The sequence below is a fragment of the Falco cherrug genome, chromosome Z, assembly GCF_023634085.1.
Source record: "Falco cherrug isolate bFalChe1 chromosome Z, bFalChe1.pri, whole genome shotgun sequence".
NCBI lineage: Eukaryota > Metazoa > Chordata > Aves > Falconiformes > Falconidae > Falco > Falco cherrug.
In genome coordinates, this window is record NC_073720.1 from 84,831,968 (window position 1) to 84,849,760 (window position 17,793).

Genomic DNA, 17,793 nt, shown 5'->3' on the forward strand with positions numbered 1-17,793 from the left:
ACACAGAAAAATCTGTCAACAATTACCAGTTTTCAGCAGTGTTCCAACACATCAGCTGCCAGGCCCACAGCAGAAGAATTTGCTTGCTTAACTGAACAAATGCATCTCCCACATAGGGTCCACAGCGCCATTGTCATTAGTTGTATCAGCATTAGAAAATGAATCATAACAATGTGATTATTACATCACGTCTGAGAGATCACTCCTCAGTGGAAACCAGCGTTTCCTCAACATTCTCATCTCTGATTTGCATTAACAGCCAGGTATTTGTATTAGACAACCCCAGTAACATACTAGATACTAACAGCATCTAGTACTGGCAGACAACTGGGGCCTTTCTCGTGCTCTACTTGTTTGTTCAGAATGTACTAGTAATCACAGTAGCCATTAATCATCTACCATTATAGCTTGTACTTAAAAACAGGTTCAGAATGTTTCCCAGTCTATCCAGAAGCACATCTGAAAACTTCTCATGTCTGCAAGTGTATGGTGAAAGCAGTCTTACACCACGTATCTTTGATACTCTGTATCCCGTATAAAAATAAAACGGCACAGAAGTAAGCAAACCCACCACTAAAACCTCTAAATCCTTAGGGGCAGTTAATCCACCTAAGCAATCTAATATGCAACACGCAGCATAAACCGTGGCAGGAGTACTACACAACTGCTACAGTGTGCCAGCAGCAAACAATACGCTGAAAACCGACAGTGGTTAGTTTGTTTTGTTACCACCTTCCACTTTCAAAAGAGCGCATTTGCTGATGCTACCGAAACCGTAAGTCTCCCCTGCGCTAAGTCTCTCCGGCTAACCTTATCAGTTCTGAAGTACGCAAGCCCTTCTCCAGGCCTGGAATAAACCTCAGTGCTGAACGCCAGCCTGTAACACTTTCCTCAGTCGAGGCAAGCACCTGTGCAGGCCAGGTAAGACAAAGGCAGGGCCGCCGGCGGCAAGGGGCGCGCCAGCACCGGGCCGCCCGCCCGGGGCAGGGGCCGCGCCGGCACGGGGCAACGCGCCACCCCAAGGGCCGCCGAGCCACGCTCCCGCCCCTACCCCGGCGCGGACCCCCCGCCCCACCCCCAGGCCCGGGCTCCCCGCCAGGAAGGGCGGCCCGGGGGGCCGCGGGTGCCGGCGGGCGGGGGCTGTCCCCGGGGCAGGCCGCGCCGGGCGTCCCGCTCGGCCTGTAGCTCGGCACCCCGCTCCCGCCAGCCCCGTACCCACATCCTCACCCCCAGGCGGCGAGGCGGGCAGGGCTGCCCTTCCGGGCCGCCGGGCGAGGGCTCTGCGCTCCTGCTGCGGGGCAAGCAGCGACACCGCCGCCGGCACTTCGCCTGGGGGGGGGGGGGCCGCCCCTCACCCGCCCGCGGCTCCGGCAGCGCCAGCGCCCCTTGCTTGTGCGCCCGACCGCGGCTGCGCGCCTGCGCGGCCCCCGCCCCGCCCCAGCACCGCGCATGCGCGGGGCCGGAGCCCGCCGGGTGGCTGGCGCGCCCCCTCGCCGCGCCTTTTGTCCTTGCCGTCACCATCCGCGGCGACGTGGCTCCTGCTCCGCCAGCATCGTCACCCGATGGGCGCTGCTTCATTGTGTTTGGGAATTACTGTTAACTAAATCCGTCTCTTTCGCCACGGCAACGGTTACCGCGCCGTGGACGTATCATGAAAGACTGTATCAGCCAGTGCACTGCCCCAGTCTGGCCCCCAGCGACCTAACCATAGGGCTTTTCTTGGCATTTCCACACAAGATTTTTTTTTTTTAATAATTTATTCCAGCAAATGGCTACATAGAGAGCACTTTACTTTAATCTGCTTTTCCACGTGGATTATCTTCTTCATCGTGCGTAGCCTGGGATGGCCAGGAGTGTGCCTTTTGAAGCATTTTTACTGGTTTTTCAAGTGTTTTTGCACTGGGAGCTGAAGTCCTGTTTTGGGAACAGAGGTTTGGGCAGCAGGCATGTCCGGGGCCCGATGACCTCTGGCCATCACGGGTATGACTTCTGGGTGTGCCATTTCCTTTATCCTGTTCCTGAACATCCTCTTGCATCTCCATGGCACGAGCTAGCATGTAACTAACCTTTCTTTGATGAGCCAGAGCCTCCTCTTTGTCATTTACCTGAGAATTTAAGAGGGAAGGAAAATAAAGTAGTTTTACAAGCTAGGAGCCAGACAGTACATGCAAACAGCCAGTTACATTTATCCCCCCTAAGGACTCATGATGAATAGTTTAACAAAATACTAACCAAATCTATTAACATCTTCAGGATTTCATGAGGATTGTCTAGTTCTTCAACTTTCCTGCAGTCCACATCTGATGACAGCAGGCCAGATAGTTTTTGTCCCAGACTGTTCTTGTTCCCTTGTAACTTGAGATGCCCTAAGGAAAAAAAAAAAAGTACATGAACTGTGGAATTGCTTAGGAGGAGAAAAACTACTTTGGCATAAAATGGGCACGTGTAAAACTGGATTCTGAACAATCTCTAGAGTGGCAACGCAAGCTACAGCTTCTCCTACTGCACACACACAATACAGCAGATTACTTGCATGCAGCACCACTCAGCATCACGTAAAGGCTAAACAGACCTTTCATCATATATATGGGCAAACTGAAAATAAAATTCTTCTTGCTGTATGGAAGAACTCTGCCAGTCCAGTTAAAGAACAATTCATGGTAATTGGTTTTTAAAGTGTAGCAAGACTTTTGGGGAAAAAAAAAAAAAAAAAGAAAAAAGATTCTTTGACGTAAGCTCTTTAAAAGTTTCTAAGACTTATGAAAAAAACGAAATACATTAAAATCACGAAACATATGTATCAGGATATGGAGCTTGGAAACAATGATGCCAGTATAGGGGAAACAGATAATCAAGATGTATGCCGTTTCAGTCTTACATCCCGAGGGTGCTCCAGGAAGACCCTCTAAACTCCTAAGCCTGGCACCTCCAAGTCAATGGCTAACACAAATACAGCTGGAAGCGCCACTCCTAAATTCTGCTATGGTTTTGACCATGACCAGAAGCACATAAATACTTCTCTTTATCCTCTTCCTTAAAGAAGAAAAGTATAATTATTCTTCCTCTTTTACAGAGAGCTTTGTTGTACCTCATTTTGTAACACATTATGTGCAAGAATGGTAATGAATACTAATGTAGACAGACATGCATAATAAAAACCTAAAAATGCTTTAAAAAACCAGAAAAATTTCTATTTAGTACTTCAGTGAAAGCTCAGTACATTTTTTTTTTGCATTTCTCCTCCTTCCCCAACTCTTACATAGAACTCATCTAAAAAGAAATACCACACTGTTAATAGCACCTAAAATGGCCAGTCTAAAACTTGCCAGATGTTAGCTTTTTTGTGTTTGCATAATAAACATCTTTAATATCCTGAATGTTATTGTTATCCTGGAGGACAGCTTGTTTGTTCTAGCATGATTTTACTCCAATAATAACTTCATGAATGCATAATAAAAAAAGGTTACATTAGAAGCCTACACTGTAGCTCCAACGTCCTACAGTACTATGTATATGTTCCACTTATGCACAGACATCCTGCGTTACCCATGCAAAATTTCCACTATTTAACGTATTCACAGTTTTGACATAACTTTGTTCCTTTTTTCTCGACTCTTCATAAACCTCAGTCAGCAATTAAACCACAACCATACACTGAAGACAGTAAGAAAGTCTACTTGTGCCACTAGGCAGCTAACTTCTTTTCCAGTCAACCATTACAGACACATAGCATGCCCAGTTACCATCATCCTTCAGACGTCTCCAGTTCATAAATTTCGTTTCCTTCTTAATCTTTATCACTTCTGCAAGCCTCAGGGCTTGGTCCTTCCTCTGCATTAGCTGCTGCTCAAATGCAATTCTGAAAGCATCTGCCATTATATAAGCTTCATCTTTACTCTTCTTTAGATTTTCAATCTGGTTTTAATTCAGAGGAAATTTAAAGTATATTAAGCAATTTGGAAGCAATAGCAGATTTAAAATGTGTATTAAAGAGACAGACTGAAACCATTAACACAGACAACTTTTAAATAATCAAGGAAGTAGCAGAAACCAAATAAAGTGCTTTCTTGCCACATTAAGAAATACATTTTTAAAAGCTTACTGAACTCCTTACCCTTCCTCTTCTATGCATGCACACACCACCACCCATCTACACTGACAAGCTGCCAGCAATGCCCGTTTATCTCTTCCAGGCAGAAGAGCTTGAGGAGGGCATTAAAGTCCCATGCCATTTGGGCCAGGAGCAAAAGGAGCAAAAGAATGGTATCTGTATCAGGGATAATCACTTTGGTACAAAAGGGACATGACAGTACTTATTTTCAAAACCAGTAAGTCCACTGGAACTTCTGCAATGGGACCACAAAGATGTTCACCACATTTGCAGAGTCAAATACAAATTAGAAGAAAAATTCTAAAACTAGATAATTTCACCAATTTAAAAACCTTAAGAGCCTGAAAATCATGTTATCAATTTAAGCATCATGTAACCGTATAGTTTTCAGCAAGATCAGCTTCCTGACCTAGCTGGGTGAGCTGGCTTGTGAGTGCTGATGTCAACGCAAAGGAAGGAATGCACTGCCAGGAAGGAAAGGAAAATGGTCAGTGGTAGTCCACACTCACACACACACACACACTGTGTGTACATAAATGAGTGCATACACTCAGTGGTTCTTTTCCATTTTGTAGATTAAGAAGTATGGGTGGAAAGAAAAAAGAATGCAAAGGAGATTTTTTTTTTTTTTACTAGAAAGCTGATAGATACCATAATTACAATTTTATATCAGCAAAAGTTAGGGCATTACAAACAAACTTTATGTTATTTCTGAGATGACTCTTGTTTTAAAACACACTAGTTTGTGAAAGCTGCAGTAAAGTGTTTCTGGCTTTATCCGGTTTTAAGCACAAGCATCTCCCTGCTTATTCATATTTAAGCCAAACAGTGTTACCTCTTGCTTGAGATGAAGAAGTTGCTTTCGAGTTACAGCTGCCATTTTAGCACAGGGACAAGGCTGCCCCCCAGAAGTATTGCAAGTGCAGGCTCCAAGAACTGCCAGCTTAAAATCCGAAACAAACCACCAGTTAAATACCTAACTGCATACACAACACAATCAAAGAGATGCCAGATGACTAGCGAAAAAACAACCTCAAACTACAAAGGGAGTATAAGAACCAGGGGAAGCAAAGCTGCAAGAGATTTAGGTGTGATTGCTTTTGATTCATGATGACACATAAAATGTACTTTTCAGCAAGATAATGAAAAGGCAAAAATTGTCAGCCTGTGTATGCTACTCCCTGCAGACCCCATTAGAATTTTTTTTGCTCAATAAAGTAAAGCACAAGGCACAGGGATTAGGATTTAAACTCTTAAGGAAGAAAAAACATAAGCATCTGGCTTGTGAAAAGTAGCCTGATGCTCCTTCTGTCTATTGCTTTCTTTGCGAGATAGACCACAAATTAGAAAACTGATTAACAGGCATGCAAGGGCATATTCTCATTAGCTAAAAATGGGTTCAAAGAAACAGTTAAATAATCAGTAAGCAAAATTTATCCATATATTTTGAATATGAACGTATCTCTGAACCAGCTATTTTGAAAAACACGTAAGTCATACTTACTTCAAGACCTGTAAAATCTGTAACATCACTTTTATTCAAGAATATGTTTTCCTGAACAACCTTTTGTTGTTTCACATCTAGCATTGCAAGAAATTCCAAACACTGCTGTTTCAGGACTATGAAATAAAACAAGGAAAGTGATTACAAAGCCTGCTGCTCTGATCTCTTAATTTCTGAGTTTAACTACACCCACATGAAGCAGTTCTATAGTTTAAGCATCAGTTTGGGAATATGACGAGACAATGTAGATCCAGAAACTCACATCCCAGTTGTCTTTCCTTCTGTGTTTTCCCAGAGCTAATGACCCAGTTACAGAGATTCCATTTCATGTACCACTCTGCCTCAGTACTAAGTGCTTACCTCTTTGTACACATACATCTAAGGCAGCTGCTCTTTCAGAACAGCACAATAATGGGAAAATAATGAGGCACAGACTTCCACTATTTTAGAGCTTATTAGGAACCAAAACTAGGAGAAAGGGACCTCAGCCCTCTGACCCAGCCAGATGCCTGCACAGCCTGCAGTTTGAAAAGCTCCACTATAAAGGCAACAAGCTGAATACTTCAAAGTTTGTGCTGTGGGAATCTTTATGTGGGTATGTCAAAAGTGAGTGTCTCTGACACAGAATGCCATTGTAGCAGAAACACTTGCTGGCTCCCCTGGCTGCTGTGGGCTCCTTGCAGGACATGACCAGACACATGGTCTGGCTGTGCCCCTACACACCGGCTGTCACCACGCCAGTGAGAGAAGACAGGTATACCTCTTTCGCACCTGATCTATAAGTTATGTATACCTGACTACCTATCATTTAATGGTTTATTTTTTTAGTTCAAGTGACAGTGTAATAAAAGAACCAAACATAGCCTGGCTGTTTAAAGAGGGTTTCTGCATGTCTACTAGTATCAGCTGCCATTTACAGGAGACTTATTCCAACAGGTATCTTCCTTTGTAGATAAATCCTGAATTATTGCAGAGAAACAGTACATTAAAAGGAATAGCTGCTGCTGGCTTACTTGTATTTTCAGCTTTAAGACTTCTAATTTCTTCTGTTCTCAGTTTTAACACTTCGTTAAGAGCTGCATTTTCACAATAGATCCTGCAGAAGTTAGAAAAAGGCTGTGTTATCTTTTAACAAAATACTTTAAAATGTTCAATAAAAAAAAAAAAAGAGCTGTTAGAACATTTCTGCAAATTAAAATTAGGATTATTGAAAAGACTGAAGAAAAAAAATCAGAACTGAAAAGATGATCATTTGGTTTGACAAGGTACTATCCCTGCAGCATTATACAAGCAGTTTCCTCACTTGTAGAATTCCTTTATGGAAAAAATGGTAAATTTTTTCCGTAACAGTATCTGTACTAAAAATATCTAGTATGTTGTTAGGTCCAAATCTGCTAGCCTGGGGTCAATGAGCAGCCTGACACTGCTCCTAACTAACTTTTGTAGGCTCTGTGTAGGCTTCACCTGGCTGGCACTGAACCAAAGCTAAGAAAGCAGGAACCACCACACTGGCCTCTGTGGAGTGACTCCTTGTTATCCAGGCTGCAGCTGGCTCTGCAGGGAGAAAAACCAGGAATCTCTGCACTCATGCAGGGGTTTCTCTGCAACCCAGAGAGCATATGCTGTTCAAACAGGCTCACCCTGTTCATGAAACCACACCCTCACATAACCAATATAAAAGTATGATCAAGTGAATGTCAAAAAAAAACGCACCGCAAACCCAAACAACATACACATGTAAGTAGATCGTGCCAACAACTAAAAAGTCTAACGAGAGGTGAGTTTAAGTACCACATTACCATTAGAAACTCGAACAAATTTGTAATTATGAACCTCTGCAACACTTCCTAGAAATCTCTTACTTCCTTGAGACAACAAAATTGTTATGGGACACGTGACACCATGGCTCTGATCTGAATTTTAGAAAGTAAACTTCCTGTAGTCTTAATACCATTCTCAAGAACAAGTGTACTTTTTAGTGTTTCAAACTGAGAACCTACAGTATGCCTCTGTATTTTTCCTTGAAGTATTTAAGTATTTCCTTCTTGAATAGGTAAGTCGCAATTTAAAGTCCTAAACGTTAACACAGTACAATTTCTTTGGTGCATCTCTTCAGCTGTCAGTAAACACAGCACACTGTAAATTCATGGCTTTGTTTAAATTAAATAGAAGCCTGAATTATTTAACTTAAATAAACAGAAATACACACTTTTCTCACCTTGCTGTCTCAGACATCAGAAAACCTTTTTGCAAAGTGGACTGAACTCCTGGCTTGCAGTTTTCTGAAGCCACATCTCTAGCTTTCAACAGTTCACACTACTTTTGTTGCTCTGAACTACATGGCTACAGTCCCAATCTCCTAACAGAGGAAAACCAAAAGGTTTCTCAAGAGGTATCCCTTGACAAGTGTAACTAAGTTAACAGGTGAACAAGACACAGTATCTTAACAAAACACGTCTTACAACTGAATATTTGTATGCTTTTGGCTTATACTGTGATTCGTAGTTTGAAAATCTTAAATAAAAATTTCTGCTGTAATAATAATAGTAACTCTGATGGGTAGACTTCACAGAGGCCATTTCCACAATTGAATAAGTGATCCTGCTGGTCACATTTTTCAAGGTCTGTTATTGCATTATTAGTTTAGTGCTTCTGGCACCTTCTGCTTGCCTAACCACACCTGCTGCCCATCCAGACTAACTCTTACTTAAACAAAGAACCAGTTGATCAGCCTCTCTCAAAAGCATTCCGTTTTACCTGTATGTATGCTCATACCTACAATGCAAGAAAATCAAGCAATGATTAACCAGCAAATGATATTTCCACACATATGCACACACCATTATGTTCTAAGCCTCATTTACATTTAAAGTAAATAAAGACAGTCTGGCTCCAGCTGGCTAACATAATAATGTAATAGGATGAAAATGAAAGATCAGCCTAGCAAAGCTAGCCTGTATACACACTGAAGAATTCAGACTTAGTAATTTGCGATTGAAAAAATACAAATGTGAAGAGCATGAAAGTTAAAGAAATCTTCCCAGATCTGAAAGGAAATTAGGGAAAAACAAAACCCCCAGAAAACCCAGTGAAGCAAACTAGGAACACAAGAAATATGACATACAGCATTCAATGCAATTTAAAAAAAACAACCCAAAGACACACAATATAAGTCAAATACCTGTTGTATTTTTCTGTCCATGTGTCTTCTATGTTTTTAAATCTATCCTGATCAAATTCAATTTCCCATTGCAAAATATTTATTTTCTGTGGAAACAAAACAAACCTTCAGCAGTTCGTTACAGGTCTCCCACTGAAAGGAAGAGGACCTGCAGGGGCAGAGTTTAGCACTAGCAGAAATGTAGGTGACCACAGATGATAACAATCTATGATACTCTTAAAAATCCATTTGGTGCCAGACACCAAAAAAGCTTCTGCATCACTGATCTATGGATTCCAGACTATGTTGCGTGCACTAACGCTCGCAGTCACCTAAAACAAGAACAACCCCATGCTGTCGCATTTCCCTGTTCCCCTACTGTTCTGCAGAAAGGTCACATAGGAAGAGAAATTAAGTTTAACAAGGTAGCTCAATGCCCTCTTTCTTGTCCTCTCCATCTTCCCTATAAAATTGGGCAGCCATTTCTTAGGCTCCTTGGAAGTTCCAGCTTAATAACTGAGGAACAGTGCCACTCACTGTGAATGACTCTGAAACTCACAACAAAGACCATCCAAAAGTACAGAAAGAACTTAAAGAACTTTCAGGTATTATTTGCACACACTGTAGCATAAAACCACCTAGATCAACAGTGTGATATATTAACACTTTACCTTTCTACTAAGAAGGAATAAGAATACTTTCAAAAAAGCGTGGAACTAATGGCAGATTTGTAGTGATTCAAATAAACAGCCTGATAACCCCTTATTAACAGCAATGGGCTTCTATGTTTTTGCACAAGTGTGAAGGAAACATGCACCCTTACCTTTTCTAAAGTTCTCTTTTCTTCCTCAGTTTTTTGAAGCATTGCTTTTGTATGACTAGTGGCTTTATTAAATACTGCCTGGAAAGAAAAGCACAGCTCTGTGAAATACTGTAATTACGTTTACTGAACTTGGCTTTAGCCAAATTTTCAGGTTTACATAGAGAGAAGTCCGCATTCTTAGTTAAAACAGCCGTGTGCAGAATTAAAAAAACTAGGATCTTGTATGTAAGTCCCAGTGGTCTCTAATTTGAAGCTATGTTGCGTAACAAACATGTTTCAATACCATAATATTTTCTACTGAAAAACGTAGCGTCACTTAAAATGAGATCATGTCTTCTTTAAGGCTTGACCACAAAATCAGCTCTTAAAAAACTTGGTTACAATATACTTAGACTTTGATCCAAGCGTAACTTACTATGAATGCCTTAGAGTAGAAACTGCAGAACTGTAAATGGATTATGCAAGTAGTCTAAAAAACAGGAACTGAATTCAACATAATTCATTCTGACAGTGAATAAAAACTGCGAACAAGACTTACCTAACATTTAATGCATACTGTCCTCTAGACAACAGATGGAATAGTCAACTGAAAATGTCAGTGCTTTGCAGCAAAATTTCAAGCACTGGAAAAATCTCTAAGGGACTAGAAAGAAGGCCTTTAAGTTAAATAGACAAAGCCTCAAGAATCTTCAAAGATAAAGTTACAAGTATTGCCACAACAGTGAAGTCATCTTAAATAACCACAATAGTTACATGCAGAAAAAGTAGGAAAATCATAGAAGCCAAGTCTGAAGACACCTGCAGACTTAAATGCTGTAAGTTAAAGCCCTGGAAAGAACTTAAGGTTTGGGGGTTTTTGATGAGGAGTGGCAGGAAGGTTTCTTCTCTTCTCCTACCTTTACCACTAAGTACCAAAATGATTTACGAACAACTCCTACCATGCTCTGCAGAATTCTTAGGGCTTCATCTTTTCCTTCAAGCTGTCTTTGAGAAGCTTCAAGCTCAACTTTCAAAATTTCAACTTCCTGAAGCAAAATAAAATAGCTATACTGAGTAAAAGCCAAAGTAATCTTGCTAAAACATGACTGTAACAGCAATGTAAATTTGCCCTTTTCAGAAAACAATCTTCCCCTGTTTCTACCCTATACAATTCTTTTCCGACTAACAGCTTGCTTGTGTTGAAGAAATGTTAACAGTGCATGCTAGTACAAAATCCTTAGAGAAGAATACTTGTAATTATTATGCTTTCTGTTCTCTTCCAGTGTATTTGAAAAATAAACCACTACAGTTCTGCCTCACTAATTAAGTTGTATTTATCAACATAGCTCTGGAGCTTTAAAATAAGCAAGCAGAAAATACTACAGCTTTTTTATATATGCAGTGTTAAATATTATACATGTGTACTAAAATATAAACCACTACTTGTCCAGAACAAAACAACAATAAACCAGGTTCCTGCTCCAGGTACGTGCCATAATATCTTTATGCAACATTCTCCCCTTCAGAAGAAAGCGGTTTTTCAGTTTCCAAGAGTTAAAAGAAAATTCACTGCTTTGTATACGTATCTTTCCTTAACCCCTATGGAGGTCACTTGATTGTTCACTTACTGTCATACAAAACTTTTTTTTTCATAGTACTTCCAGCCCTATTACTTCAGCAGTTGATACTGAAATTTTATCTGGGAGCCGTGGACATTTACCAGTTTTGTCCAATTGAAAATGAGTAAGGTTCCTTGACATTTTGACACGCTGTACACTGAAGGTTTGTTCTTCATGCTAAGACAACTTGAAAATGACCTGCCATGGGCTACCGTGAAGTTAATGAACACGGTGCAGATGAAGTGTGTATTTTTACAGCTGAGGTCACCCTGTTCTTTCTGCCTGGACTGATGCCACCACATCAACACATTTAACCACAGTAAAATTAAGATGTAGGAGTTAACTATCTTTCAAGAACACCCGCAGATTAAAAAGCCAAAGAATATTCTGTTTACACTGCAGAATTTCAAAGCCCAAAGCTTTATAAAAAAAGAAAACCTGCTAGAAAAGTGTACAATCCTTTTAGTATTCTCTACATCTTTAAAAATACTTTTCCCTACCCTCTCCAAAAATACCCAAAACAACGGAGCATGAACTGCACTCACACTGAGTTCCTGGGACAAAATTTAATGAGGCTTCTATACTACTGCTCTAATTTCAAGAACCTGGATCCATCAAAGACTCCGGACATGCCAAGATCATCAGTGAAACCAACACTGCTATACTTCACTGTATTAAAAGGAAATGCAGATTTCAAGAGCAGCACACTTGGCACAGTTACTAACCTCTAGAGCTTCCTGAAGTTGTTGCATTAGTTCTTCATTGGACATTTTGGTATTAGATTCTGTGGGATTGATAGCAGATACTAAATGATGAGATAATATGGTATTTACGAAAGAAAACATGAGAATTTGCTTTAACCTGGAAACAAGTAACGTGCAGAGGTGAATTTTCTATCTTTGTGGGGTTTTTTCTTCTGGAGCTAATAAACAGATTTAAGAAATACGTAAATATTAAGCCTAAACACATTGTTTCACAGTTAAAAGAAGTGGAATGGGACCAAAAGGTCTGTTATGAAGAGACCTGCAATAACGACAAGTATTTTAGAATTTCCTTTAACAGCCCCCCCCCCTCCCCCCAAGAGAACTGCCATCTTGACTGAAAAAGTAATTTCACTTTTTAGATTCTTTTCAGGTTGTAACTTTCCAACAACCACATTAAACAGAACAACAGCTAGCACTGTTTACAAGTAGGGGTAGTTTTCAAGAGAGAAATATGAAGTACAGTAGTAGAATATCCCACAAGATCCATTACTCCTCTAAACAAGTGGTTATTACTGTCAACTGAGCATCACAAAGATAAGATGCAGCCTCCCACAAAATTAAAGTCAGGTTCACGTGGATTTTAGTCCTGCTTTCATGGATATTGCTGTGTGAAAGACCTAGACCTAAGACAAGCATCATATGGAGACCAGGAGAGGACTGTGAAACCAACAGGAATTATGCTGCTGTAGCAACATCTTCAGACTGAAGATGCTGAAACCAGTACAGAATTACATGGCTTAGCTTATGGTGGCGTGGGGAGAATATAGTGGTGACATGTTCTGAAGGAAAGAAATAAGCAAGTTATATGTAAATACTTCAGTCAGTTAAAATGCTAAAAATGGCTAAAAACGAAAGGTAAAGCAGCTAAAGTGTCATGAACAGCACTGCCTATATTAGATTGTATTTACAGTGGTTTTGTCTTCACAAAAAAATGAATGCCAACACTGGGAGAACAGACACGCAAGATCTAAAAAACTGAACTTCAAAAGAATGCCAATTCACAAATTTCAACTAAACAGCAAACGTGCTTTAGATACAATCTGTGTTTAAGACACACCTCAACAAACAACACTTAAGCAATTCCATTAAACTTCAGGTATGGCCACCACCCGGATGCCCTTCTTTAAATCTCTTTCACATGCAAACACTCTATAAACATTTTAAAAATCGTCATTTTACACTGAGGGCCACAGCCTAATTCACTGAAATGCAATTCTGCTGTTAATTTTTTGGGAGGGAGACCTAGGAACAGATTCCTGTGCTGCCTCGGTGGCATTAGTGCATCTCCTTTCGTGAAAGCAGTACACGCTGCACCAACCAACCTGTGGGGCTGCGCTGGACCCCAGCAGGCATGTAATGCACGTGCACTTCTTGGAATCCTTCAGAGATTTCAGTGTTTTGCTAAACGGCTTGATTTGACACTAATGACACCCTATGAAGCAGCTGAGCTGCTCCGGTTTTCTAAGATATTTTTCTCATGGTGAACAATTAACCTCCAAATTACTCTTACCACAGCTATTTCGTCGTGTGGAACTAGTAACAGGCTTTTTGGATGATCCATCGTAAGAAGTGTTTCGTTTTGAACCAGGAAGAGCTGCAGCATCACTTTCCTCCACTCTCTTTGCCGACAGGCGAGAATTACAAACCTTTCCAGATCCCTTCCTTGATCTGAATGAATAGGAGTTCTGTAAATTTTCCCCTTCATAAACACCTCCAGGTCTTCTCCCAAGTCCGTTTCCCAAGTCTCCACATGTCATGTCATCCTCTTCTGCTTCCTCCATCTTCGGCACCTGGGTTTTAGGTTTGTTGTTTCCACCCCCCCCCCCCCAGTCCCCTGATTGTGGGCACTTCGCCGACTGGCAGCGTGAACACCGCCTTCCTCAAAACAAATATTTTACCTGGAAAACCAGAAAAAAATCCGCAATTAAAGCAGCAAAACAACACGAAAGTAAAAAACCCTGAAGGTGCTGCCGCGCGGCCGCTCCACTCCCGGGTCCGGGCTGCCAGCAAACGCCGCCCCCGTCACACGCAGACCGCGAAGCGGCGACACCTCCCGCTGCGGGCCGGGCTGCGGCCGGCGGCGGGGCGCCGGTGCAATGCCTCGGTGAGCCCCCGCCGCCCTTCCCGCTGCCGGCCCCGGCCCCGGCCCCTCTCCCGGAGCCCACGACCCACCTGCCCGCCCTGCCTCGGCTCTGGTCCCCCCCGGGGCGGGCCTTGGCGGCGCGGGGGGCGCACCGCGTCCCGCTGCCGGCAGGCGGAACAGCGCCCCTGGAGGCGGCCCGCAGCGCAGGGGGAGCGCCGCGGGTGGGGGTGGTCCTCGGGTATTAACAGAGGCCTACAGTCCGCCTACAGCCGCCCTCGTCCGCAACAGCATTTTACAAATGCTAAGCAGCTTTTAGGAGCGCGACGTTACTCGACGAGACGTGGCCATTCAAAGCGTTCTCAAGAACCCATCGTGCCCAGGCACTTCCACGGCAGAGACCACCCTCCACCTGCTCTCCTATGCAAGCAACAACCCTGAAATCGGCCGTTCAAGAGCAACCAATGCATGTATCTGTGGATAACTGGTTAGCTGAAAAAAGGTCTCATAGACATAGTCCAGCTGGCTGGACAAAAATGCACATCGCTCTCAGCTTATCTGAAGTAAAGCAAAATACACTGTCTTTGGCTGTTCTTGTTACACAATAACAGGAAGATTTCGGTGGGAAAAGAATGTTGCAGGTGGGAACAGAAAACTACAGAAGAGAAACTAGGGGCGGGCTTGATATTTAGGCAACTAACCAATAATGAGCTTAACTTTTGTAATATGTATGAGCTAATTATAACAAGGCATAAAAGGTGACTGTAAGGTTCAATAAACGAAGTCTGCTGATCACTCATATTGAGTGACTGCGTCTTCCCTCTGTCGCGACATGTATCCTTGCGTTTTCACGACATTTGGTCCCGATTCTGCAGGGAAACTCCAGATTTTTCGCTGTTCTGGCTTATACAGGGGTCAAATTGCTGGTGCAGCATTACTCAGTAAGTCTCACAAGAAGTCTATGCCAAATTCAGAATAAAAAAAAATAGAACCTTAAATATGTAACCATAATACTCTTTACAACAGCAATTTTCAAGCAAACTGAGTTCTACTGTTCAGATTCATATATGTAAAAAGTTTATTAGCTAAGCACTTTCTACAGAATCTTTCACAGGGCTTTGCAAGTCACCTTTCCAGTGGGATATTTCTGCTTTGCACAACAATGTTCTCCTGGGACCCAGGCTTTACAAACAATTAGAACAGATGGCTGCCAGTATTTTTAAGTGTAACCATGTTCTGGATCACTGCAGGTTCACTATCCTGCCAAATGGTGTATTTCCTTGATAAACTTACAGTGATAAGTATGTTCCATGATTGGGATGGGTGATGGTGAATAACAGACTGAAAAAGGAGAAAGAAAACTTCCTGTTTAATATTTCACACCAGTGTAGATATAGTGCCTGTTTCCTTACACCTTAATTCCTGAAGTTCTGTGTAATCATTTTAAAGTATCTCTCTTACCAAGTCACTTCTCTTCCCTCCAAAATAAAGCACTCTCCTTAAGTTAAATCATGCATCCCCTCACTCTACATTAGCCTCCACAAATTCAAATACTGCGGAGTATAGCAAGTTTTAGTCTAACATTAGAAACAGATTAACTCCTCTTCAGGACATTTATCCCTTAGAAATCAAAAGCTCCTCAACTGCCATCAGTTATCAGAATTTTACAGTTTTCTTGGAGGAGATGGCAACACAATTGCTTTTAATTGTAACCCCCAAAAAATCCTCAGTTACTGAACCTAGCTCCTGCTAAGGGCAACCATGTCATTTTTGTCCATTCATTCACTGCTGAATTTTCACTTGTGTCAGTTCTCCTGTGTGCCTCTCTCCCAGAGTGTTTCCGAGGCTGCTGCACAAAGCCTTACAACCTGGCTATTCTGAACCTTCTAGTGCACAACCATATAAGATTACAATAAAATTAATTTTAATTTATCATACAAGAATTATGAATGTCATTTATGAAACCCTCCCAGGAAGACTTTTTCACCAAATGTCAATTGTTGTCCCTCATCCATTGCTCAATCCATTGCATAATCTGATCCAAATTTCTTTCTAGGTCTTCCGGAGTGTTGCTGGGTAACTGGTGTACAATTTCCTCTCTATAGGAACACACAGCTTCCTCATAAAGTGTCTGAAAAATTTCACACTGAATGTTGTCTTGCAGCTTTTTCCCTTTGTAGCCCCTAGAAAACAAAAACAATACCAAGACACAGTCTTAGATATGCAGACAATGATAAAGTATTCTATAGAGAATCAGTGACTTATATCCTAGAAAATTTTCTGATGAAGTTACACAACAGTACTTTGCTTCGTTTACTCCACTGATGTACCTGCTTTCAAGCCTGTCATACAGAAATGAATTTTCTGTACGAAGTACAAATACTATATGAAACCACCGCTCAGGGAAAAAATCACAGCCGTGATAATCGACAATAACTCCACCCTCACTCATCTTATCTTCTAGTTCATCAACCACCTACAAAGGAAACAAAGACAGGCAAGTTTATCTGAAGTTACAGAAAATCAAAATATAAAAATGGTAAGTTTAAAAGTTGGACTTACCCTATCTTCATCCAAAATTGGACAATCATATTCCTCATCAAAACCTTCATACAGTTCTCCTGCAGCAAAAAGTAATTTGTGGAAGCTTGTGAAGTAACAGTAGCTATTAATACTATTTATATTGTTGTTTATTTCAAGTGGATGCAAACAAAAGGTAAGTGTTCAGAGCAAAGAACACTTCGCCTACAAATCCATGTAAGAAATAAGTTTGTTATTAATGACCTAATACAAAGGATGCTACTGTTACATACATTATTTTTTAACTCACACTGCCAAAAACCATTAATGTTAAAGCAAATTAATTCCCTTTTCATTTGGTATGTAATACATACACTACAAGCCTGTAGTTACACAAAGCAAAAATACTGTAATAGTGAAGGACTACTTTGTTAATATGGCCTACCTTCTTTTGCCATGTCACCCACATTAATATAGGTCATTCCTGCTCTTGATGCAAGTTCTTTTCCGAGCGTGGTTTTCCCAACGCCTGGAGTACCTAAAAACAGAACCCCATATATAAAATGGCAAGAGAAAAGCATGCAAATCCTCTTTAAATAACTTTCAAAGGAATCAAAAAGTAACCTTTAGTCAGTCAATGTTGGTAAGTTCGTATCAGCTTTCTTTTTAGGGTGCAAAAAGGGGCATGACAAGGACAAATAAGGGTGACTTCTAGAAATTAAAACAAACAAAACCAAAAAAAACCACATGGAAAACTCTCGCTTCGTGCACAAGTGTTATTCTAACTGGGATGATAGAAAAGCAAACCTCACACCATATAAAAGCCCTAGCCAATACACAAAAGCCCCGAGTTTCCATGCGGAGCCGCCCAGCACCGCCTCCACACGGGCCTCGCACCCCGAACCACCCCGGGCTGCGAAGAGGGCGGGGGCCGCTCCCCGCAGGCCCAGTCCCAGCCTGGCCGCGCTCGGCAGTCCCGCCGCTCCCCGCCCCAACGGGGCCCGCACACCACCAGCGTCCTCCCGCTCCCCTTCGGCCCGGGACCCAGCCCCGCCGCCCCGCACCGGTGAGCAAAACGTTGGGCCGCCTCATGGTGTCGCGCCGCGCCGGCGGCCACTGGTCGCCTAGGTGACACGTGCGCGGGGGCCTCCGCCGCCGCCGGCGCACGCCGATGACATCACACGCACTGCCCGCAGACAGGCGCGCCGCGGCCAGCTAAGAGCCGCCGCAGCA

At 42.1% G+C, this 17,793-nt stretch overlaps 3 protein-coding genes across 7 annotated transcripts in view; all 3 read right to left on the reverse strand.

The window, feature by feature from the left end:
* ZFYVE16 (zinc finger FYVE-type containing 16) overlaps positions 1-1,416 on the reverse strand; it is a 34,997-nt gene extending 33,581 nt beyond the window's left edge. For 2 of the 3 annotated variants that reach the window (XM_055698645.1, XM_055698646.1), the window contains exon 1: positions 1,228-1,416. The gene's annotated coding sequence lies outside the window, so the exon portion shown is untranslated. Of the gene's footprint in view, positions 1-26; positions 1,155-1,227 lie in introns of those variants that run through there. The other variant, XM_027813097.2, reaches the window with a different exon arrangement.
* A 304-nt stretch (positions 1,417-1,720) lies between these two features.
* Positions 1,721-14,095, reverse strand: CCDC125 (coiled-coil domain containing 125). Of its 2 annotated transcripts, none has more exons than XM_027813117.2 (11): positions 13,471-14,095; positions 11,922-12,001; positions 10,537-10,623; positions 9,599-9,676; positions 8,797-8,882; positions 6,629-6,711; positions 5,616-5,731; positions 4,947-5,054; positions 3,744-3,915; positions 2,233-2,366; positions 1,721-2,105 (listed from the first exon to the last, which is right to left on the reverse strand). In XM_027813117.2, the coding sequence occupies exons 1-11, from the start codon at positions 13,739-13,741 to the stop codon at positions 1,794-1,796; spliced, it is 1,527 nt and encodes a 508-aa protein (XP_027668918.1). In that variant the 5' UTR covers positions 13,742-14,095; the 3' UTR covers positions 1,721-1,793. The 2 variants fall into 2 exon arrangements, with proteins under 2 accessions (XP_027668918.1, XP_027668919.1); XM_027813118.2 differs by having other exon boundaries at positions 1,722-2,105; positions 11,922-11,980; positions 13,471-14,092.
* A 1,005-nt stretch (positions 14,096-15,100) lies between these two features.
* AK6 (adenylate kinase 6) lies at positions 15,101-17,746 on the reverse strand. 2 transcript variants are annotated; one of them, XM_055699892.1, is made up of 6 exons: positions 17,625-17,684; positions 17,185-17,271; positions 17,006-17,098; positions 16,603-16,661; positions 16,371-16,516; positions 15,101-16,223 (listed from the first exon to the last, which is right to left on the reverse strand). In XM_055699892.1, exons 3-6 carry the CDS (start codon positions 17,040-17,042, stop codon positions 16,034-16,036), a joined length of 432 nt encoding a protein of 143 aa, XP_055555867.1. In that variant the 5' UTR covers positions 17,043-17,098; positions 17,185-17,271; positions 17,625-17,684; the 3' UTR covers positions 15,101-16,033. The 2 variants fall into 2 exon arrangements, with proteins under 2 accessions (XP_055555867.1, XP_055555866.1); XM_055699891.1 differs by lacking the exon at positions 17,185-17,271 and having other exon boundaries at positions 17,625-17,746.
* Between the last annotated feature and the right edge of the window lie 47 nt (positions 17,747-17,793).

Excerpts from the sequence above, each read along its gene's own strand:
- CCDC125 (XM_027813117.2), bottom strand. The coding sequence starts at position 13,741 with ATGGAGGAAGCAGAAGAGGATGACATGACATGTGGAGACTTGGGAAAC. Across the intron at positions 10,624-11,921 it reads AACTTCAGGAAGCTCTAGAG|GAAGTTGAAATTTTGAAAGT; the intron begins GTTAGTAACTGT and ends ATTTTGCTTCAG. Across the intron at positions 3,916-4,946 it reads TTCTTCATCTCAAGCAAGAG|ATTGAAAATCTAAAGAAGAG; the intron begins GTAACACTGTTT and ends AATTAAAACCAG.
- AK6 (XM_055699891.1), bottom strand. The coding sequence starts at position 17,652 with ATGAGGCGGCCCAACGTTTTGCTCACCG. Across the intron at positions 16,517-16,602 it reads CAATTTTGGATGAAGATAGG|GTGGTTGATGAACTAGAAGA; the intron begins GTAAGTCCAACT and ends TTTCCTTTGTAG. Across the intron at positions 16,224-16,370 it reads TATGACAGGCTTGAAAGCAG|GGGCTACAAAGGGAAAAAGC; the intron begins GTACATCAGTGG and ends TTTGTTTTCTAG.